The following is a 20,950-nucleotide window of genomic DNA, read 5'->3' on the forward strand; positions in this document are numbered from 1 at the left end:
CCTGAAGATCCTCTTTTCACCCTGTATTTGTCTACAAAATAACAATTCTAACCCAATTCATCGAGTGCTAAATGACTTAGCTATTTCCTTTTCTCATGCTTTTGGTGGTATGAAGGAATCTGTTAATTTCAACTGTCTTTGTCTGATGGGCTAACTATTTATTGCCTCTTTCAGTGAACTCATATTAACCTATTTCAATGTGTTATGGTCTTCTTCCATCATTTAACCTTGAACCTGGTTGTGATATTCAGTAGCATACAAAATATTGTAGTAGGTAGGGTTCAGAATCCCTCAAATTGTGGAACTTTATTTGGGGGTGACTAGTATTCTTCCCCAAGAAGATGGTGATAGAGAGTGCTGTCCCTCCAAAAGTTACAGAATTTACCTACCTCCGCTTTTTATGTTTCTGTATCGATTTATGTATCTCCACACAGTATATGTTTAAATTACTTAGAAAAATCTCCCTGTGTTTGAAATCACTCCAGTAGGTCATCGTGGTACTGGAAGATTCAGGTGTATCCTTAATTACAACATTTTTCATAGAGGTTTGTAATCAAAACTGATAAATTCTTTGCTGAACTGTAATGAGGAATGAGAACTGGCGATATATTGCACTCTGTGGGAGATTTAATATAATGGACTGTGGGAGCAGGCTGGTTAGAAAAACAGATTTGTGCTGGGCTCTAATAAAAATCAGTCCTAATCAAATTCTTCAAATGTGATTTCAGGGTCCCTTGCGAATGCATATTTTTAACATTAGGAGAAGAAATAAAGAAACTCCTTATATTCCAGCTGACTTGAGCACTTTGAATCCACATTTTGCAGACTTTCAAAGGTTTGTTTAAAATGTATTTTACAGTTGGAAGGAGCAGAGCTGAAGTAGCATGTTAAAGCTTTGTTGCGTGTGATGTCCTCTTTCAGTCGTAATCCCCTTCCCTTTGTGCAAACACATAGCTTTTCTGACAAACTCATTTTCATCTGAATGTGATCTGGCTTGATTTCAATTGGTATTCAGAGCAATTGCCTTTCATATCAATGCGTTTACGTCATAGAACAAAGACGCCATTATACAGAGACTTATTGTGATGGTGAGGAAAAAAGAACCATCACATAGCCATCAGCAGCATCCCTACTGAGAGATATGGGTATTAGGAAGGAGAGAGACGCATACACACAGATGTACATTGTCATAAGTCACCTTAGACTTACATTCCCTCACACACACACACACACACACTTACAGAGAGAGAGAGAGACACTTGCATCATGACTCTTCGCTCTCTCTCCTGGCACTGGGCAGAGCACTGCTGCTACTGCAACTATGAGTGTTTGAAGTGAGAATTCAACAGAGCGGAGGATATGTTTATCGTTCTCAGCTCATAAGTGTGTTAGTTAAACCACTTGTGTTGTTTGTACCGTATGTTGCAAGACTGTAATCTGGGGTTACACATGTCATAAAATCTCCTCTCAATGAAATACAATTAAAGCTGTATTTAACTCTGGATCTACTTTAGCACAGCTGTGGCCTGTTGTGTATGAAATAATTGCTCTCCATGTCTCCGTTTCTTTTTTTCCATTTCACACTCAAGGACAAAGCCCTGTGCAGCTGGAGTCGCTCTGACAGTTAACGCAGTCTATACAGTAAAACTAATAATAGACATGTTCAATTATACTCATGTTGCTTTAGTGGCTCAAGTGTAACAGTGTTGTAAACAAGGCTGACGTCTGAATGCTGTCCACGCCTGACACTGGGGGCTTTGACTGATACAGACTGACAGCATCGCTATTTTTCTGCTCCACAAGCAGCCATGCTTGAGAATGACAGCGTCAGTCTGCCGGCTGCTGTCTGTCCAACACTTTAGTCCAGAGCAAGATCTCTAATGAACTGATTGCCATGAAATTTACTGCGGATGTTCATGCTCCTTAGGTCATGTTACTGATGACTCCGGTGACTCCTTGAACATTTTTCCTGCAGCTTCCTCAGCTCAACATAACGGAAATCTAATGGGAAGATTTATTTTAATCAACAGTTAATTTAAAATCAGGATTTAGAGCTCTTTGAAATATTTTCTCCATTAGTCAACTGATTGGTTTGTAAAACAAAATCTAAAAACAGAGACAAATGCCTCTAAATAACGATCAGAACAGTTGCCTTGTCCAGTAGGTGTGTGACAGTGCAGCCAGACTGATCCTGTCTGTACCTATAACTCACACATGTCAGCCCCCTGAGCCAGGAAGGTTTCTGTGTATGTGTGTTTCTCTGTGGGGTGAGATTCGGGTCAGTGAGTGTGAGTCAGTGTTTGTAAGTTGCGTCACCGTCCTTTGCAGAGGGCAGGGATGTGTTTAAATATCTTTTATTTTTACTTTTTGAAAATGTTTTTCTATAATGATCTTCTCATACACACTGTCTGCTAATCTATACTTTGTTATTTGACTAACACACACACACAAAAAGAACATAAACTGTACATATGGGAAGAGACTCATAATTTGACATTAAACAAAATACTTATTTGTATTGTACATATTTTTATTTTCTATTATCCAGAACTACAGTTTATTACAATATCCTAAGTTATTTCTCATTATTAAATATTCCTCCCTTTCACTGGAGTAATTTCCATTGAAATGTAATGTTTATGTGAATAGGTTTGTACGTGTGCTTGTGTGTGTGTGTGTGTGCGCGCGTAAGAAATGCCTTCCCTCTGCTTATTAGAAAGGCTCTGACATTTACCACAGTAAACACATTTATCAGCAGAGACAGATGATTATCTGTTTAATTTTGCAGCCTGCTGAGACGTTGCAGATTTCTGTCGTTGCTGTCATGAGGGCGGAGGTGTAGTCAAGCTGCAGCAGTGTGTCGAGTCTTGTGTCTTCGCTCAGAGCAACTTAGGAATCCATTCACATAATTCGTAAAACGGAGGCACTGGTGGAACTGAAGTCAATTTTCATGCAATAGAATATTGCCATGCAGGACTGCATTGGATAGAAATTCCTAACCATTGTAAAACGATATAACATTGAATACTGAGCAGTAAATCCACATGTTTTCAGATACACACAGAATTCAACACAGACAAATGCACTACAAACCTTTCAGAGCTACCTTTCAATCCTACATGTGCTAATTTGAGTTTTGAGATGAATTGAAATAGAGATTTGTAATATTATTTCAGTAAATATTTGCGTAGGTGACATTCAAATCCTAACCCATTAAAGCCTGAGAAGCCCTCTACAGAAACATTGTAAAAACATCAGCGTTGTTGAAATAGAAACCATGTTTGAAACTGTAAACCTTTGGCTTCCATTGTAATTCCAGTTCGTAGTACAGGAATTCCCAACAGGGTCTAGACACTGGTGGTGTTTGAGGATCCAGATGAGGTGATGATGATTGAAGACTGGACGAGATTGGGGTGGAGGTGGTATATGTGCGTCACTAAATGACGGCTGACTGCAGAAGAGAGTAAAAGGGATTTAAAGTTTACAGCCGTGTGATTGGCTGGAAGAGAATGTGGCAGAATCTGATTGGCAATTTTGAAGCGCCCACAATCAGCTGATGAATAAGTGTAGAGGGAGAGAGAGATTTAAGATCGATTGAATGGGGTTAAAGTCTTCCTGACTGAACTAACGCTGAGCTTCATATAAAGTTGCATTGTGTCTCTTCCATCTCTCCTGCTGTGTTCCTGGTTTCTCACCTGAGTCTATATGTGTGCAGAGATCAGTCTCCATGATTAATATCCACTTACACAAACTGCTGTAACTGATGCCTCTGCCAAACTGGTTTGCATGAGAAGAAATCAGAAGTCACAGAGGAACAATTCTACACAATTTGGAGTTCAGAGAAGAGGAAATCCATGTGTGTCTCACAGTCCCGTGGCTTTTTGGCTCCTCGTTTACACAGCAGTGTGACGGCAGCTCCCTGTGTTACTCTGTTAATCAGCCTGTAATTCCTGTGCTGCCGATGTGAAAAGGCGATGCTCCATGCGACTCTATCATTTTCTCATCAGTGCTCTCTTTGTCTGTGGCTCTATCTCTCCAGCTTCCTCTACATGGCTGTCTGAGGGACTGTTGCTTCTCTTTGATTGGCCCATTGTTCTGACTCACTTGCAGAGCCAGCCTGTTGGGCATGTTTACATGGATTCATGCTTCTGGGCTGCTGGCTAATGCAACACCTTTGTTCTTTTAATTGCTTGCTGTTCCAGCCACAGGCTGAAAGGAATGAATAATTCCACAGCTACAGAATACTAAAATTTCCACTCAGTGAAGAACTTCTTACTCTGAATTCAAAATGTGCCCAGGCGGCATGCTGTATGCCTCAGATGTCATGTGAACAAGGCTGTGCACATGGGAGCAGTTCAACACTTTATGAAAATGGAGCTGCTGCCATGTGAAAATGTCTGGCAAAATTAATTATTTTATTTTAAAATCAATACAATTTAAACAAAGTAATTTTGTTAACCCTTTATTACTATGTGCAACATGCATTATCCATCCATTATCTATACTGCTAATCCTTGTGGGGGGAGCTGGAGCCAATTCTAGCAAACATTGGGCGGGATACCTTCTGTGATTGGGCGGGATACCTTCTGTATCACAGTGTCAACATACAGACACAAACAAGCATTCACACTCACATCTTACACCTACGGATAATCTAGAATCTCCACTGAATCCAATCCTTAATCTGTATGTCTTTGGTCTTCGGAGTATCCGGAGAAAGCCCACGCAGACACGGGCATCACACTCCACACAGAAAGACACCAGACAAACCGGGATTCCAACCAGGAACCTTCTCGCAGCAATATGAGCAAACAATGACCTGATTGCCTGCGAGCTAAAAGTAAGAAACAGTGAGGTAGAAGAGCAGCATGTCTCTAAATGTGAGGATATTTTCGAAATAACATTTTGTGGGGATCCTTTCATATCTGAAATAATTGGAGTCAATTTTAAATCATCACGTTGCTGATTTTTCGAATGTCACTGAGTCTTTAAATTGGATTCATCACATGTCTGGTCCCTCATACATTTGGGGACAAATTAAAACATGGTTTAAATATAGTCCCCATTTGTTTCAAAGAGCTGCCGTAGATTCTCTGCCCAGCAAATGTCAAGAGCACTCACATCTTTAATCACCTCACTGCTGAAAGGTTTTCCGCTGGGCTGCTGTTTTCTGATGCACACCAAGATTGTGTAGTTCAATCTTTTAACTCACATTGCTCCGCCATTTTGGATAAAGTGGCTCCTATTAAAATGCCATTTACCCCCTCCGCCAATTCATCATTAACTCATTCATGTGGTTAAATGAATCTATTTGTTGTTTCCAATGTAAATGTCGAAGGGCAGAGTGACTGCTGTAATCCACTGGGCTTCATGTTCACTGGTTTTATTACAAGCACCTTTTAACTGAGCTTAACAACATGATTTAAGATGATCTTATTTTCCACCAGTAAACACAACCCCAAAGGCCTGTTCCAAACTAGAGCTAATAAAGTCGTTACTCCTGCGCCTCCTGGTGCGCCTGTCTTATAATTTGATTATAATCTCATGGCTAACATTAGCCCGTCTTCTTCTCCACTCATACATTTTGTCCTGTTTCTCAACCATTTCCCTGCCATGACCTCACTGAGGCAGTGGGCTGTATAAAAGCCTCCTCCATTCCTGTTGATATTTCATCTATATCTGAAGACTGTATTTGAGTCTGTTGGTCCATGTCTGGTCTCTACTCAGATAGAATACAGATGTGGGCCACTTCCGGGCAATGATGAGGCACTGCTGGACTTCTTGTGGCCCAAGCAAAATGGATGTGAGCCTAAAGTTGCTCTTGCAATTGTAAAATAGCAAATGTCGCAAAAATACCCTTAAACACATGTAGGCCTTTCTTGGCAAACATGCACTGCTCTTGGATGGGTGTAATCTGGATGTGAACCTAAAGTGGCCCATGTGGTAAATGTTAAATATGGCCCAGATAGCACAAGGCCTCCTTTGGCACATGTAGTTGATATTTGATATCGCTATAATTACTTGTGGCCTAGATCTGGCAAAAAGGAGTGGACCCTTTTGCATCAGTAGAAATAAATTGTGCATGTTTAAGAAAGTCAGCCAGATACCAGGCAAGGCATATGGCTTCACTCACCATGAGCAACTGTTGCTTACTCTGTATGTGAAATGACGACGGTGGATAAATATATCCAAGAGCCTATATAAACGTATGACCTTTAAATGATCATTTAGGTGCCCAGGCAAGCTATGACCATGGTAACAACAGCAGTGAGACAGGAGCTGCACTCTAGAGATGGTTTTGTCAGCTGGCTGTGACAGACTTTCACATATATGAGCAACATTAATGTAGATGATATATTAATGTTTTGTAACATGCTTAATAAAGACAGACCATAAACTCAATAGGCCATGTAAACATACACGTGTTTTCTGTCAAACATCGACCATCTCAAATCACAAACCTCAGTAATGTTGATGTGTGGAGACTGGGCTAGATTGGCTTTAAACTTTCAACTGTTACAATTCCCAACTAGACCTGCAGAATAATTTTACTTTTACAGAAAGTAAACATTTTATATGCCATTAACAGGAGCAGAAAGAATTGTATATTGAGCTTTGAAAGCTAATATTTTTAAGTCTCACAATATTCTCTGAGGTACAGTTTTACCTATTTCACAGCACCCACTGACATCTGACCATTCCAAGTTCAAAATATATTTTTTGAGAGAAACTCAATTTAATCCACAGTATTTATTCACCGACATTTTTCCTTTTCATGGGCTTTGTGAGCACAGGCATCAAGGTAATGGCCGATCATTTTAAAATGCCAAAGGTCGTCCCGGTTAATGAATCGACCATGAGACCAAACACAGGATGTTCAGGAGATCACCTTTTGTTACTGTGTGAAACTGCTGGTCAGAGTTTCCTTGTTTTGACTCTGACTGTTATTGTAACCATGATGTTGACTGACTTTTAACGTTAAGGAAATACTTATTTTAACACAAACCATAGTTTATTTATTCATAGCATGATGGTGAAGTTACATTTCCTCAGTTCTAAAGTTTACTCCCCACAAATGAGGAGATGAACAAAAAACTTTCTGTGTCAAATGCAATTCAAAGTAAAACAACAGGCAGAGGCCATACAAGAGGAAATACTCAGATAATACAAAAATGTCTGGACAGCTATTCCGACAAAACGAAGACAATCTGGCAAACAGGAAATGAAACACACGTGGAATCAATATAGAGATTTCTGATTGGAAGCATTCACTTGGCAGACAGGATGTTTCCCTCTGAACGGCACTTCACTTATGGGAAGTGTTCTGTCCAGTGATACCTGGGCCAATCACACCTTTTTGTGTCTTACAAATGTCCCAGTTATATGGAAGTGAAAAACTGAATAAACTTCTATCCACAAAAAAAAAGGAGATACACTTTCATCACCTACAAATGTTATGTGTATTTGCCTTCACGTATGCCATACCTAGCACCACCCTGCTCTAGAAAAGACCAGAGGAGAAAATCCTGTAGCCCCTGGCTCCTTAAAGCCTCTGGAAACCCACAATACAACATGTATCAGGAAGAGTCACAGAGGTGCATTGATTAATAGTCAGGGGAACATCAAGTTTAATCTTCAGGTCAGATTTTACTACGCTGTGCAGCTGTGGCTCAAATCTCTTCTTTCACTACCATATCCTATTCTCCTGTGCTGCAAAGTAGATGAAAGTGTGTTAATAGCTGCTCTCTGTCTGTTAGCCCCTCAAACACAAAGATCGATCGAGGACTGTGGGGATGTGTGTGTGTGTTTTAGGGTTGGAGGTAGGGACCGGTGCTCTGTTTTAATAATGAGGGGAGGCTTGACATGAACAGGAAGCTCCAGCAGAGCGCTGCGTGCTGGCTGATCAGACTACCTCATGGCAGGTTAGGAGGAGGAGGGTGGGGTTGGTTGGGTGTGTGTGTGTGGTGGTAGTGGGAGGGGGGTGTGTGTGTCTGGGGCAGAGATAGATGAGGCGAAGCTGTCAATAAAGGGCAGCCGTTTATCCTCTGTTAAAGCTCTATTCCTTTCATTACTGTCAGACTTGTCTGGTGAAAGAGGCCTGGGTAGTTTTCCCTGGACGCTGTTTGGTACGAGGTGAAGTTACAAGCTGCCAGGATGAGGCGGAGTGAGATTTGATCCAGGCTGAGATAAAACGAGACAGAAAGAAGAGACAGAAAGAAGTGCTGTGCCATAAGAGACTTTTGGTGGTAAATGATATCAAGATGGTTTTGAGAATCTACACAATTGAATTAAACCAGACCTGACAAAGAGGGTGTCTGGTTGTTTTAAGGAAAATGTCTTTTCCACAGTCCACTGGAGCCTTGACTGGACACTGGGGGCAGGTTGGCATCAACATATCAATTCAATAACTATTCAACTGTCTAACCATAAACCTAGAAATGTACAGATCATGCGCATATACAGCTGATGTTTTGCAGTCCCAAATTTACTATGGCCTTGAGAATCCATGGACATCATGTGAAAATGTATAATAGGATCATGCAGATTAAATGAATCACAGATTCATTCATTCAAACAACCAGTGTGGTACTCATTAGAGAACCATGTTCATATCCGATTGTCCGTTATTTACATCCAGTACATATAAAACAAGTGTTTGTAAATTCTAATAATTTACATTCAGATCAGATCACTGTCCAACATACTTATTGAATCATTTATAAAATATTAGAATTTCAGAACTGAAACCTGCTTCACAAAAGTGATTTGCAAGCACTGCTCGCATTCTGATTGCAAATGGCAGTCACGTTTGACGAGTGACTGTCACTTGTAAATTGCAGATACATTTGCAAAACATCAAAATAGTAGAAAGAGCTGCTGTCTGTAGTTTGTATGTTACGAATGTAACTGTAACTTGCCAAAGTGCTTGCTACTAGTCGGAACTGTTGTTTTTTTATCTATAATTTTGCAAGGTCTCAAGCCTTATGTGTCTTCAGATGATGCATGTTAGGATTTGGCTTGAAGTAAACTGGGCTCAGATGCAGTCAAACAGTGTGACCCTGGAGGACAACACTACAAATGAGTGGGGGCTGACCCATTAGGAGCTGTACTTTTCACCAATCAGACAGATGCTTCTTACACAAGTTCTTTGTCTACAATCAACAGAAACGCAGCAGTATGGTGTTTTTTTTTTTAATACATGAATATGTTGACTTTGAAAGTGAGCTCCCATCAGCTTAACACAAATCATGAACTTTATGCTACCAATTCAAATATTAATACAGTTCTAATTAACACAACATTACCTCAACAAATCTCTAGGCCTGGGGCTTTATATTCATTTCTCATATAGCTTTGAGAGACAACAGGTAGCAGGTAGTTTCTCAATGATTGTTGTTTATAAGCATCTGTTAATTATTGCTCCCACTGCAGACAACGATTATGTCAAGAGTTTATTTAGTATTAATGTGAGGTCGTGAATTTGCATTGTTCCAATCACTTTAAACCTGATGTTCTGTCTCTGGGCATCACGTTACATCCTGTGTTGTTTTTTTAACTCTGTGTGCAAAATGTTAACCGTATTAACCGGCTTGAGCAAAATAAAGTGTCAGTTTTAAAGTATTTTTAGTCAACTGCCCCGCCCCAATGCTGGGGTTTGCACAGTGATGCAAGGCTAATCACGTTGTACCTGTTGTTCAGTGTGTTGTCCTCTGTTGGCTGTGAGGGACTGACACATTCTCATGTTGGTGGAAATGGTTATTTTAAAGCTTCAGCTTTCAGTGATATTAAGTGTTTCTAGTTTTAAAAAAGTGCCACACACATATCATGATGAACATTTTAATATAATTTTTCATGTTGAAATTCATTGTGTAATAGATGTACCCTCCAATAGAAAACAACTAAATGCATGTACAGAAAAGTAACAGTCAATTTATTACCTGCTGCATTAACTGCTCTAAATCCTGATATATGTGGGTCTACATGCTTGCTATCATCAAAACGCTCTTATTGATGTAGGATTTGGTTTCTGTAACTGGTTAATCTCTAAAACTGCAACAGATATGATTTACCAGGTAACTGTGATCATACAGAAATAGTGCCCTGATGCTCATCTTTTTCTCTCAAGCCATTCCAATCACTGCTCACTGTCCTCTATTCTACCCCTTTTAAATCAACTCATTAAATAGACACATGGTAAACAGACCTGTATTTGTTATTCTGCTAAACTCCTGACTTCCTCCGGTTTGGGGCAGTCATGGTGGAGGTGCATTCCTGAAGGGATGTGTCATTGACACCCTGTCATCTTCTGACCCCTCTGCTTCTGGCACACTGGCATCTGTGTACAGAAAAATAGTTTCTACAAATATAAAAGCAATATATTACCTTAAAATTCGAGGTAGCTTCAAAACTTGCTGGATTAAAGTCTTTATCATCTGTAACTTTTCCTTTCATTGGAAAAGCAATCAATTTGCTGTGATAAGTAATTTAGTAAATGTGTGTCTTTTAAAGAACAATAGCAGTTTGTAGACATTTAATATGGTGCCCATAGTTCTACAATATCAAATGCCTCCCCTCCAGTCAGAACCAGATTAACACTTCACCTGGAGACAATGTTGCACACTTACAATTGATATTGAGTCAAACTTTGAATTAAAAGATTTTATTAACGCGACAACCAACTATGTGGAAGCCCTAAAGGTTGTGCGATAAGACTGCATTTTGGAATTGTTTATTTCATTTGTTAAACTTTTCATAACACGGTGTCTGGCTCTGTGGTATCAGTACTGACTGCAAATACTTGAGCCACACAAAGTGCTCCCTCTTATCATCTCATCTCTTTTGTTGATTCCATTTTTAGGTTCCAGCCTTCATCCAGCGCTCCTCCACTTCGAACACCTTCCAAAGTATCCTCAAGTGATATACATAGCCCTTACTCTGGGAGTCAAGCCATCTGCTAAATGTCATGCTGTCCAAATACACCTTTGAATCTTTGCTTAGACAGTTCAAAGCTCTGATTACAGTCAATGCATAACAAATATATTAGCATTAACATGGAGTTAAAGTTGAACGGGAGTTAACTGTTTTGTCATCTGTGGATTGACATTAATCCAGATTGACAGGGAGTACCTGACAGATTTCTATGGTTGAACTCGGCACTGACTGGCATTGTTGAGAATACAAAATAGACACTAGCTTGAAAAATGCCCATGCAATGGTCATAAATATATCTAAATATGAATATATTAACATATCCAATGACAGATCATTCATAACAAATTAAAAAGCAGTCATAAGCACATACCCTCCATGTCCTCTTGTGAATACATGTCACAGCCTCTAGAATGTTAAGTGATAGAAAAGGAATGATGTGGAAAGCTGAAACTGTTGATGATCAACTTCTGACAGTATTTACTTTAGTACTACATAAACATCAGAACTGAGCTTCACTAAAATTGTGGATGAATAGTTAGTAGATGGCGACGATTTTTCCCAAAAAAGAAAATATCCGTTCCTCAATACCACTCCAGGGACAATATTATGAAAGCATTCTATAATTTGTTTTCTGTTTTTCAGTGTTTGAAAATGTGGTCGCCAGTTATTTCAATTGTACCGGATTCGTCTGCAATTAATAAAATCCCTCCAAGTTTACTTAAATTCTCAACTAGCTCTTTAGCCTCATCACACACATTAAGACTGTTCCACGTAATGTCTGAATTTGATTCTATATAAGAAACAAAACTCAAACCACACAGGCAACATTTGTTCTCCCTTCAGATGACACACATCATTTTAAAGCCATTTTTCTTCTCATATTAATCTAAATCTCTGCAAGCACATCTGATTTAAAGGCCACATCTTTTCTTTTTGATAATTAATATGCAACAAATGTATTTTTTAGCTTTTGTCAGTTTAACTCCATAGTGCGAATGACTGAAAGTTACGTGCTTCTTAACAAATTCTGTTCCTATTCAGTGCAACTCTAATATTGTCATTCTCAGTGTGGGAGACTTAACACCTTTTGTCTTTAATACAATGACGTTAACAATGTACGACAATCTCCCTAAATTGCACTTGCATTCAGTCAATGTGCTCATCTGCAACCATACAAATCTCACTTCAATAGGCAACTCTATATGAATGAGCTTGTTTACCATGCAGAAACTATTTTCCACATCACAAGTTTCAATGAAGTAAAATTGATTTTAATAATCTAAAACGTCAAAGCTACTCAAGGAAGGTGAAGTGTAATAGAAGCAATTTGGCAAAAAGTGAAATATGCAGTTTGAATTGCTTTTATTTCTAACTAACACATCACATCAGCTAATTATTTTTGGACAGGACGTGTTTACCTGGCACCACTGTCCATGGCTCTAATAAAGTGGCGTAATGAATGACAGCAGGTGTTGCCTTTTTGGAAATAATAGTCTCATAATTGGACAAATTAATGAACTGGCAGATAAAATATGCAAGGAGTCGAGTGCTGAATCAGTTGTCTCTCAGGAAGAGACCAATCTGAACTTGTGTAATGAAGAACAACTTGACTAAATCACCAACTCCCTTCCTCTATCTGCTTCTATTAGACTTGTTGTTCTTCTCCGGGGCCTGAGTCACTGCAGTAGCTCTCAGCTTACAGCGGGAACAATAACAGCTGTAAGAGATTTCTCATTGTGGAGATAAACAGAATCAGTGTAATCCCATTCCGTTGTCTGATCAGATATAAAGTGTAATTCATATCTTGTCTCTTCCATTTCACAGGTTCCAGAGAATCTCGAGGTCGACTGATGCAGCCATGGGCCGATCGCTGGATCTTTGAGAGCAACTGTTGTCTCCTTCCTCCTCCACCGCGTCCTTTTCTTCTTTCCTCTCCTCCTCCCCTTCTTCTTTTGCACTACACAGCTTTAAGTTGAGCACTGCAGAAAACAGCCATCAGCCTATCATACAATCTCCTTCCCTTTATCTGCAAACCATGGCAAGAATTCTCTCTCAGATTTGTGGCCAAGCAAGATGGCCTCTACCAGTGATACTCTTGTATTTTACCCCTCTGTTGCTGATGGATGGTTGGTGTCATGCAGCTCCCTCTGGCCCAGAGTCAGACTCATGTTCCACCTTGGTCCAGAACCGTTTCTTCGGTTTCTTCCTGTCATCGTCAGTGTTCCCCAGCATGCCTTGCTCCTGGACCCTGCAGAACCCTGATCCAAGGCGCTACACAATCTTCATTAAGGTGACCAAACCTACAGAGGTCTGCGTGCCATCACAGCTACGCACCTTCCAGTACGACTCATTCCTAGAAACCACACGCACCTACCTGGGCATGGAGAGCTTTGACGAGGTGGTAAAGCTTTGTGATTCCTCTGCCCCAGTGGCCTTCCTGGAGGCTGGAAAGCAGTTCCTCCAAATGAGGAAGGGACCTCTGAAGGTGGCCACAGCCATTTCTACTGGTGATGAGGATTTCAAAACAGAATACCTGGTAGTGGGCAAGCGCAACCCCAGCATGGCAGCCTGTCAGATGCTGTGCCAGTGGCTGGAGGACTGTCTGGCCTCCAGCACATCTAACAGGCCCTGTGGCATCATGCAGACCCCATGTTTGTGCTGGGAGCCACCACCACAGCTCAGTGAGGGGGATAGCTGTTATCACAATGGAGTTTACCTGGAAAACTGTTTACCCAGCGTGAAAGAGAGTGGAAAAGATGCTGAGATAAATGGTGAGTTGAAAAGCTTTTTCTAGTTGTTTAACAAAAAAAACCTTAACATTCTGTTTCGTAAGAGGATTCATTCACTGTTCATACATCAACTGCAAAGTTAAGCAATTATGTCTGGTTCTTCCAATGGGTTCATTTGTTTTGTCTGACCTCAAGGTCACCTTGGAGTTTTGCATGTGCCAGGAGAAACGAAAGAGAAACAGCACCTTCAGCAGCAATTAGGGGTAAAAATGTTTGTGATTTGTAAAAAGTAAGGATAGTTGGGTGAAATTGCTGTAAAAGCAAGTGGTGTGCTTTGGCAGGAGTAGAGGGGGGAAAAGAGACAGAGAGGGAAATGGAAGGTGTAGGGTTTCAGCAAATGAAAGCAAGCTCTGTGACCTTGCAAGGTCGGCACCATATTCTGCCCATCTGCCGTCCAGGGAGGGACACTCGATCGGAATCCAGGAAGCTAGTGGAACAACGGAGAATCAAGTGCTGATATTTGATAGCTTTGGGGATTCTCAGAGCAGTGGGGGTGATGAGGTAAAGGGAGACAATAGAGGAAGAGAGGAAGAGAGGAGAGAGGCAGAAATAAGATGGAATAAGGGCCTGTGGCTTGATGTCTAATTGTCTGCTGCTGGATCCCGGTTCTCCTTCCCTCGGCAGACAGGATGTGGCCTGACATCTCTATCCTGGCTCCGTCAGGACTATAGCCAGAGGGATGGAACATTTCTCAGCTCTCCTTTCTCCCCCTAACCTTTCCACCATCTATCTCTTCCTCGTTCCTCTGCTTCTGTCAGTCGCTTCCCATAATCAGCCTCTGGTCTTATTCCTTCGGCCCTCCTCCTCCTCCTTATCTGAGCCACCATCGCTGCCTCCCCATCTTTCCCTCCCCAGGCTGATAGTGGGCTGATACTGAGCCAGTCGTGGGAAGCCAACCAAGCAGGCATGTCGCGGTGGGTATCTCCTGCCTTATCCTCCTCCAGTCTCCAGAGCGACTGATATCCCCTCACTGCCCCAGCCTCCTCTCCTCAAGTTATTGCACTTATGTAACTCAACAGTGGGTGTGGGCTGGTTCAGCCTTAAGGTGTGAAAAATAAAAAGAAATATACCATCCGCTGAACGATGCATTACAGCTTTTCTTCTCCCTCTGTGGGCTTAAACTCACATGGGCGAAGTGTCTCCTCGATGATAATCCCAGGTTCAGAGTGATCGAGTGGCCGTGATACCCCATGATGAGCTCAAATGGACGAGGCAGGCAGCCTGTGAATATTTGGCTGGATGGATGACTGGATGGATTGAATTGGTGGATGAAGAAAAAGAGAGGCTGGGGAGATGTAATGGATTCTGTGTGGAAATAGGTTGGGGAGCCGGGTGGTTATGGCCTGCTGTGCGGTGTAGAGATGGGTGATAGTTGTGAGTGATGAATGTGGGGAATCCAGCAGATACAGAGACTGGCAGACGAGAATAAAGGAGAATGAATAGGCTAATAAGAGCTGAGAGAGCTGAGAGAGCTGAGTTGTCTGATGTCGGACCATCTTGATGAGGATAGATGATTGTTGCTTGTTTCAGGCAAGACACAGCTGGAATGTTTCACCCCCCTCTGCAGAGAAATCGAGGGTCCTGGCAGCAAAGAAGGGGTCGTACATACTGTGAGCTCTGTAACTGATCATGTTTAGCTGATGAGGCTCCTTGTCTGTGATTTGAGAGAACTCCCTTGACTTTCCTCAACCTAAAGTATAAAAGTACCTGGGTGTCAAATGCGTAATGTCTACAGTACATTTGAACGATGTCATTCACTCAGTATGTCACTTACTCTTTAAAAACCAATCAAACATGTTAGAACAGTGTAGCTGCCTATGATTACATGACTCAAGTTAAATAAACACTGAGAGGAAGCGAAATATAGACACCACCCGCCTCGCGGCAATGAACATTTTCAGATTTAATATCTTGATGTGAATCATCCTCACTGGCACTCAGGTGGTTTGGATGCAACAATCCATGCTTTTGGACAGGAGCTGCAGCAATGTTCCTGCCTCTATTTTTCATGAATGTAGCCAGGTGGCTTGCTGGGAAGAGGACGTATCGCCTATAAAGCTCTGACTTCTTTACAGTTTCTTCAACTGAGGAAAATGTATTTACAAAGGTTACCTGTTTTACAAAGTGACTTCACTTTTGTCATTGTGAATTGTTTCAGTTAGGAAGTTCTACCTGGTTAGTCATTGTAATGATTAGTGAAACTTGTGCTCATGAAAAAATATGAGCTGACAGTGTGCCGATGATGGCGTGGCAGTATTTCTGAATCTTCTTCTTCAGTAGGGACAGCCCTGTGTGTAGGTGGGAGTCATTATCAACTTTTTGTCAGTGATACTTAATGGGACAATGTCCAGGTGATCTCTGGCATGGCAGACATGATACAGCTTGCTTGTCTGCTTTGCAATGTCAAGATGTTCATCAATATGAAGCTCCTGTATTGATTCTTAATGTGACCTTTGAACATAATTAAATGATGAAATACTGCATCGCAAGAAATGGATAGATATTACTCTGGTTTCAATGAAGTGTCTTGGGAAAGCAGGAATCTGGGGAAGATAAAAACAAATAATCCAGACATGGTTTCAGTTAGTTAATACATTGTGTATTATAAAGATTATAAAGTTGAATATACAGTATATAAGTGCTGAACACACAACCAGAAGCACAACTGAACAAAGTTACCCTGTGTGCAGGTGAGACAAATAACAATCCAGCTACACGTCACAGCACAGAAAACGACAAAAATAAGCATGTCCACCCACGAGTTTAAACATTTACATCACTGATGATAAGAATTAGTCATCTCACTTCATAAATGTCCTGAGGGCACACATGCTCTAACATATCAGCACACCCACACCATCTTTCACACCAAGTAATAGAGTCGCTCGGATCACAACACAGAGAGAGAGTAACTTGTCTCTCTGCTCTCGCCACCATTACTCCACTTTATCTTTACAGATAAAATAATTACTGGCTGCTGCATATATGTTTACAGTCTTTTTATACGACCTTCAGCCCTGCTGGTAACTTACCAGGTTTCGCTTAATAACAAAGAGTGACAGGTCTTTTGCCATTAAAGTCCCCATGTTATGAAACTGGCTAAAGTCTCTACTTTCTTTTAAATCCATCCTTAAAACTTTTCTTTTCGGAAAAGCTTTTACAGATGACATTGACTTTTATTTACACTAACTAATCCTATTTATGATCTCATCTCTTTTATCGTTGTATTTTCCTCTGCTCATGGCCGTTTGTCTTATTCTCATTTTATTTGCCTGTCTGTTTTTATTTCTTCTTGTACAATACTTTGTGACATTGTTAAGAAAAGTGCTGTATAAATAAACTTAATTATTAATATTATGACCTTAAGATGAGAGGACTGATGGCTACAGGGTTCTGTTTGGAATGTTCTGACATTGAAATGGAAACAGAGGTTTTGGAACAATTGATTGGCTGTTGGGAGCTTCAGTCCAGAAATGCTCTCCATTAAAATCTTTTTTCTGGCAGAATATGTTGGTGCATCTGTGTGGATGTGGGGAAATGTGTCATGATGTGCAGGGCAGAGCAGGGTAGTATTTATTGGTGCGCCCTCGGTGGACAGCAGGGGAGGCAGTGAGTGATTAAAGGGTGTATCAGAGGGATGTGAGGAGATGAGAAGGCTCATGACTCAATCTGAACAAAAGAGACACGATTGTGATAACTTTAAAAATAAATTAAAAAAATAAAAAAGCACCAGAAATGACCAGCAGAGTAAACCTTGGGTGAAGGAGAAGAGATAAACTTGTCCAGCATGCCATTGGATTATCTGGGTCGTGACCTTGGTTGCATATTATGCACACTCACTTTCAGCTTTTCACTCATTTTCAAGCGTGAAATATGTAATAGAGCAGAAAAGCTTCGAAAATAACCAAACAAGGACACAGTGTCACAGCCTGAGAGCACTCAGCTCCAAGACACAGAGAGGACCCTCGGCCGTAAGCAGTGTCGCCTCACAGCAGAATGCAGACCCGGATAGGAAATTGATTTTGCTGTTATGGGGAGTCAGTATGTGGAATTTGCATTTTACTTATGTGTATGTATGCTACATAAGAACTGGGTTCATTGAGAGGCTTGCATTTATTTTCTGAATGTGACTGGTGTATCTTATAAAGTCATCTTTCCCCTACGATCTACAGCGCAGTGGTCAGTTTTTCAACATTTTCACCTTTTCCCTGGGAACAATTCAGGGATCTTGATGAAAAAAATATTGCATTGTTAGGGAACAGATATCTGAGTGTGTGGAATTTTGGTGCAGCTTGATTGAATTTAAGGGGACCGTTGAGCCTTGGTGGAGGTATCTGCTTCAATGAGTGCCATTCTATCTAAATTAATCCAATATAAAGGTTTTGTTTTAGCACTCTGAGTTGTATGGGGGGTCCTTGCCCCTGACCCAGTTCCTGCTGGGATGGGACAAAGGATAAATAGCTTTAGAATACGGATGGTTGGAGGGAAATATACTTTCTGTCGGTTTTGTTGATCATGTGTCTCTTGACTGTCATAGTTACAGGTGCTTGAAGAAACAAAGATGATCTTGTCATATCTGCCTTTGACAACTCCCAACCCACCTTATTAAACATATTCCATTTTACTTTTATTTTTCAATGTTAGACCATGGGGAATGTGGAGCTCTGTATAATTGTTTCCTCAGTTTTATTTTGCAGCCTCCAGTTTTCTCAAATTCTGATTCTTTGATGAAAGTGGAGCATCACACTACACTCATAGTAGTGACAGCGATGCAGCTGTCAACAACAAATCTGTTTTTGTTTGTGTTTTCACTTCTGAGTCAACCAGTTCAGTAATACTGTCCCAACATGTGAAATGTTACAGATTTCACATTTACAATAGTCCAGAAAAGATAAACTAAACACTGGCTCTTGAGAGGACCTTTAGTGAAGGCCACTTTAGTTTATTCCCTACGTACTTGGGAAGGCTTGGATGAGGGGACACTCTTCATTCAAGAAGATCATTCATTTGTATATGACAAATAAAGGTCTGGATGGTATGGTTGTGCAGTGGTGAGCTCAAAATAAATTCTGGGTTTAAATTGGCTGGTCTGGGTTTCTGTATCTGGTTAGCCTTTTCCTGTTTCATCCCACAGTCCAAAGACATGCAGCTTAGGTTAATTACATTTCCTGTAAGTGTGAATGTGAGCACGAGTGGTTGGTTGTCTGTGTATGTCAGCCCTGCGATTTGTAGGCAGCATGTCCAGGGTGTTTTACACCTCTCACCCAATGTCAGCTCGGATTGGTATGATGCTAAATATCATGTCACTTGTGGACCTCATGTGACTCCCTGCATGGCAAGTGTCGTCACTAATTATTAGGCCCTACCAGCATGGCTCTCTACAGGCCTCGATCCAGCTGGACTACTGGTTTGCCAGCTTTAACAATACTGTCTCCACTGACCATCAGGGACTCCCAGAAAAGTGCTGTTTTCATTACTTCAATCACACTCTGATCAGACCTGTCTCACATATTGATTGTGAAGGCAGGGTAAAAATTACAAGGACCAGACCCGCCCACAGTCCAAAATAATAACAGCCTGTGAAAAGAAAAAAGAAGTACTCATAAACCCTCCTGCCTTGCAGTTTTCTGTCTCGCTGCTGGCAGCCGGCTGCAGATGAGGAAGATGAATGTGAGTGCAGTGTCTCTACCTGCACGCCTCGGCTTGGCTGGACCACATTGTTGCTAAACTAAGGGATTTCCAACCTCAACGGAGCACTGAGGAATCCTAAAGCAAGGCTAATGCATTGGATACACTTTCATCACTCTCATGCGTGGACTGGCACACATGCACACACACTGTATGCGGCGCTCACGCACACATGGTGAAATGTCACCTTAGAAAATGGCACGTACGCTGGTGCAACCACGCACTGGTCCTGCGTGACTGAATGTGGGTGGCTGACTGAGAAAAAGATTAAAGCTGATTTTGTGTATGTGTGTGTGTCTGTGTGGAGAGAGTGAGGTGTGGTGTTCACCACAGGGGGCGCCGTTTGAGCTGGAATACACTGAAAGAGACATAGCAGTGAGAAGCTCCATGCTGGTGTAGAGGTCGCTCCGCCTGCAGGGAGCCCCGCAGCCTGTTTGGGAGGTTTTCACATGGAGCATTTTCTCTTGAGCTGGAGGCACAAACACACACATGCTTTTACCTGTGAATGGTTTGTCTCCCTCATAGAAGTTACTACAGTTATTACTGTCATCAGTACATTCAATTGATGAATTTTAAGGGTTGACTGATAAATTATAACGAAATAAATAAAAAATAAAGTCCTGAACTGCATCAGTAGTAAAAAAAAATTAAAAAATGGAAAATCTGGCTTTACTGCTTCACTGCTGTGCTCTTCATTAAAGGAACTGCCAGACTGACATATACTGCTGATTCAAAAAAGCATTAGGGGGTCTCAATAGACACAATTGTGGGGTCAGATACCACGATTAAAGACTAATTTAGAATTTGCTTGAGAAATTATTCAGGCTCACTCGCTTCATTGTGTTGTAGAATTTGACATGGATTTAAAAAGAAAAAAAATGAACTTCACAAGGTTATGCAAAGCCTCAGCCTTATTATGATGGGGCAAAGGAGGAAGTCTAATAAACATTTAATTAAGTGGCAGAATTCGTCTGTGTAGGGAGGAGGTCATGGTGAATGAATGGACACAACACTGGCCTCTGTATCGTACCTGTATCAAATCATTAAATCTTGTTTATCTTCATGACCTTAATCAACCATGTAACCTTGACCACATGTTAATTATTGTTATGAACGATTACAAAGATCTCCTGAAAAATGTAAACATTCCTAAAAGGGGAAAAAATCAGAGGACCTTTTATTTCTGGCCCTTTTCATCAAGAATTGTCAATTAAACCAGAAACTTGACATCAGACGATCTCTCACCTTGTCAATGCATCTAAGAGGTTTTATGATATATGCTCATATATACATGGGTGAAAGATTGAGGATATTAACGCTGTATTATTGCAGTCACTGTTAACTTTAAGTATTATGGATGTGCCTATCATTTCCGGGTCGACTTAGCAGTTTGATGGTGTGCTTCTCTTCATAACGTGTTTCAAACATCTCGATGTGTATACAAAGGATTACGCTTCCTTCATGCCGATGCGTCCTTGGGAAAGACCCTAAACTTGCACCTGAAAGCTGCACCATGTGTCAAAGAATCGTGGTAGAAAAGT

General features: G+C 41.0%; 1 protein-coding gene across 13 annotated transcripts in view; it reads left to right on the forward strand.

Moving 5' to 3' along the window:
* Positions 1-20,950, forward strand: part of adgrb1a (adhesion G protein-coupled receptor B1a) — a 151,561-nt gene that overhangs the window by 37,537 nt on the left and 93,074 nt on the right. For 12 of the 13 annotated variants that reach the window (XM_069537284.1, XM_069537279.1, XM_069537280.1 and 9 more), the window contains exon 2: positions 12,757-13,703. In XM_069537284.1, the coding sequence (XP_069393385.1) occupies positions 12,968-13,703 (736 nt within the window). In that variant the 5' untranslated portion in view covers positions 12,757-12,967. Of the gene's footprint in view, positions 1-12,581; positions 12,652-12,756; positions 13,704-20,950 lie in introns of all 13 variants that reach the window. The other variant, XM_069537275.1, reaches the window with a different exon arrangement.

Source organism: Paralichthys olivaceus, chromosome 13 (assembly GCF_024713975.1).
Source record: "Paralichthys olivaceus isolate ysfri-2021 chromosome 13, ASM2471397v2, whole genome shotgun sequence".
Classification (NCBI taxonomy): domain Eukaryota; kingdom Metazoa; phylum Chordata; class Actinopteri; order Pleuronectiformes; family Paralichthyidae; genus Paralichthys; species Paralichthys olivaceus.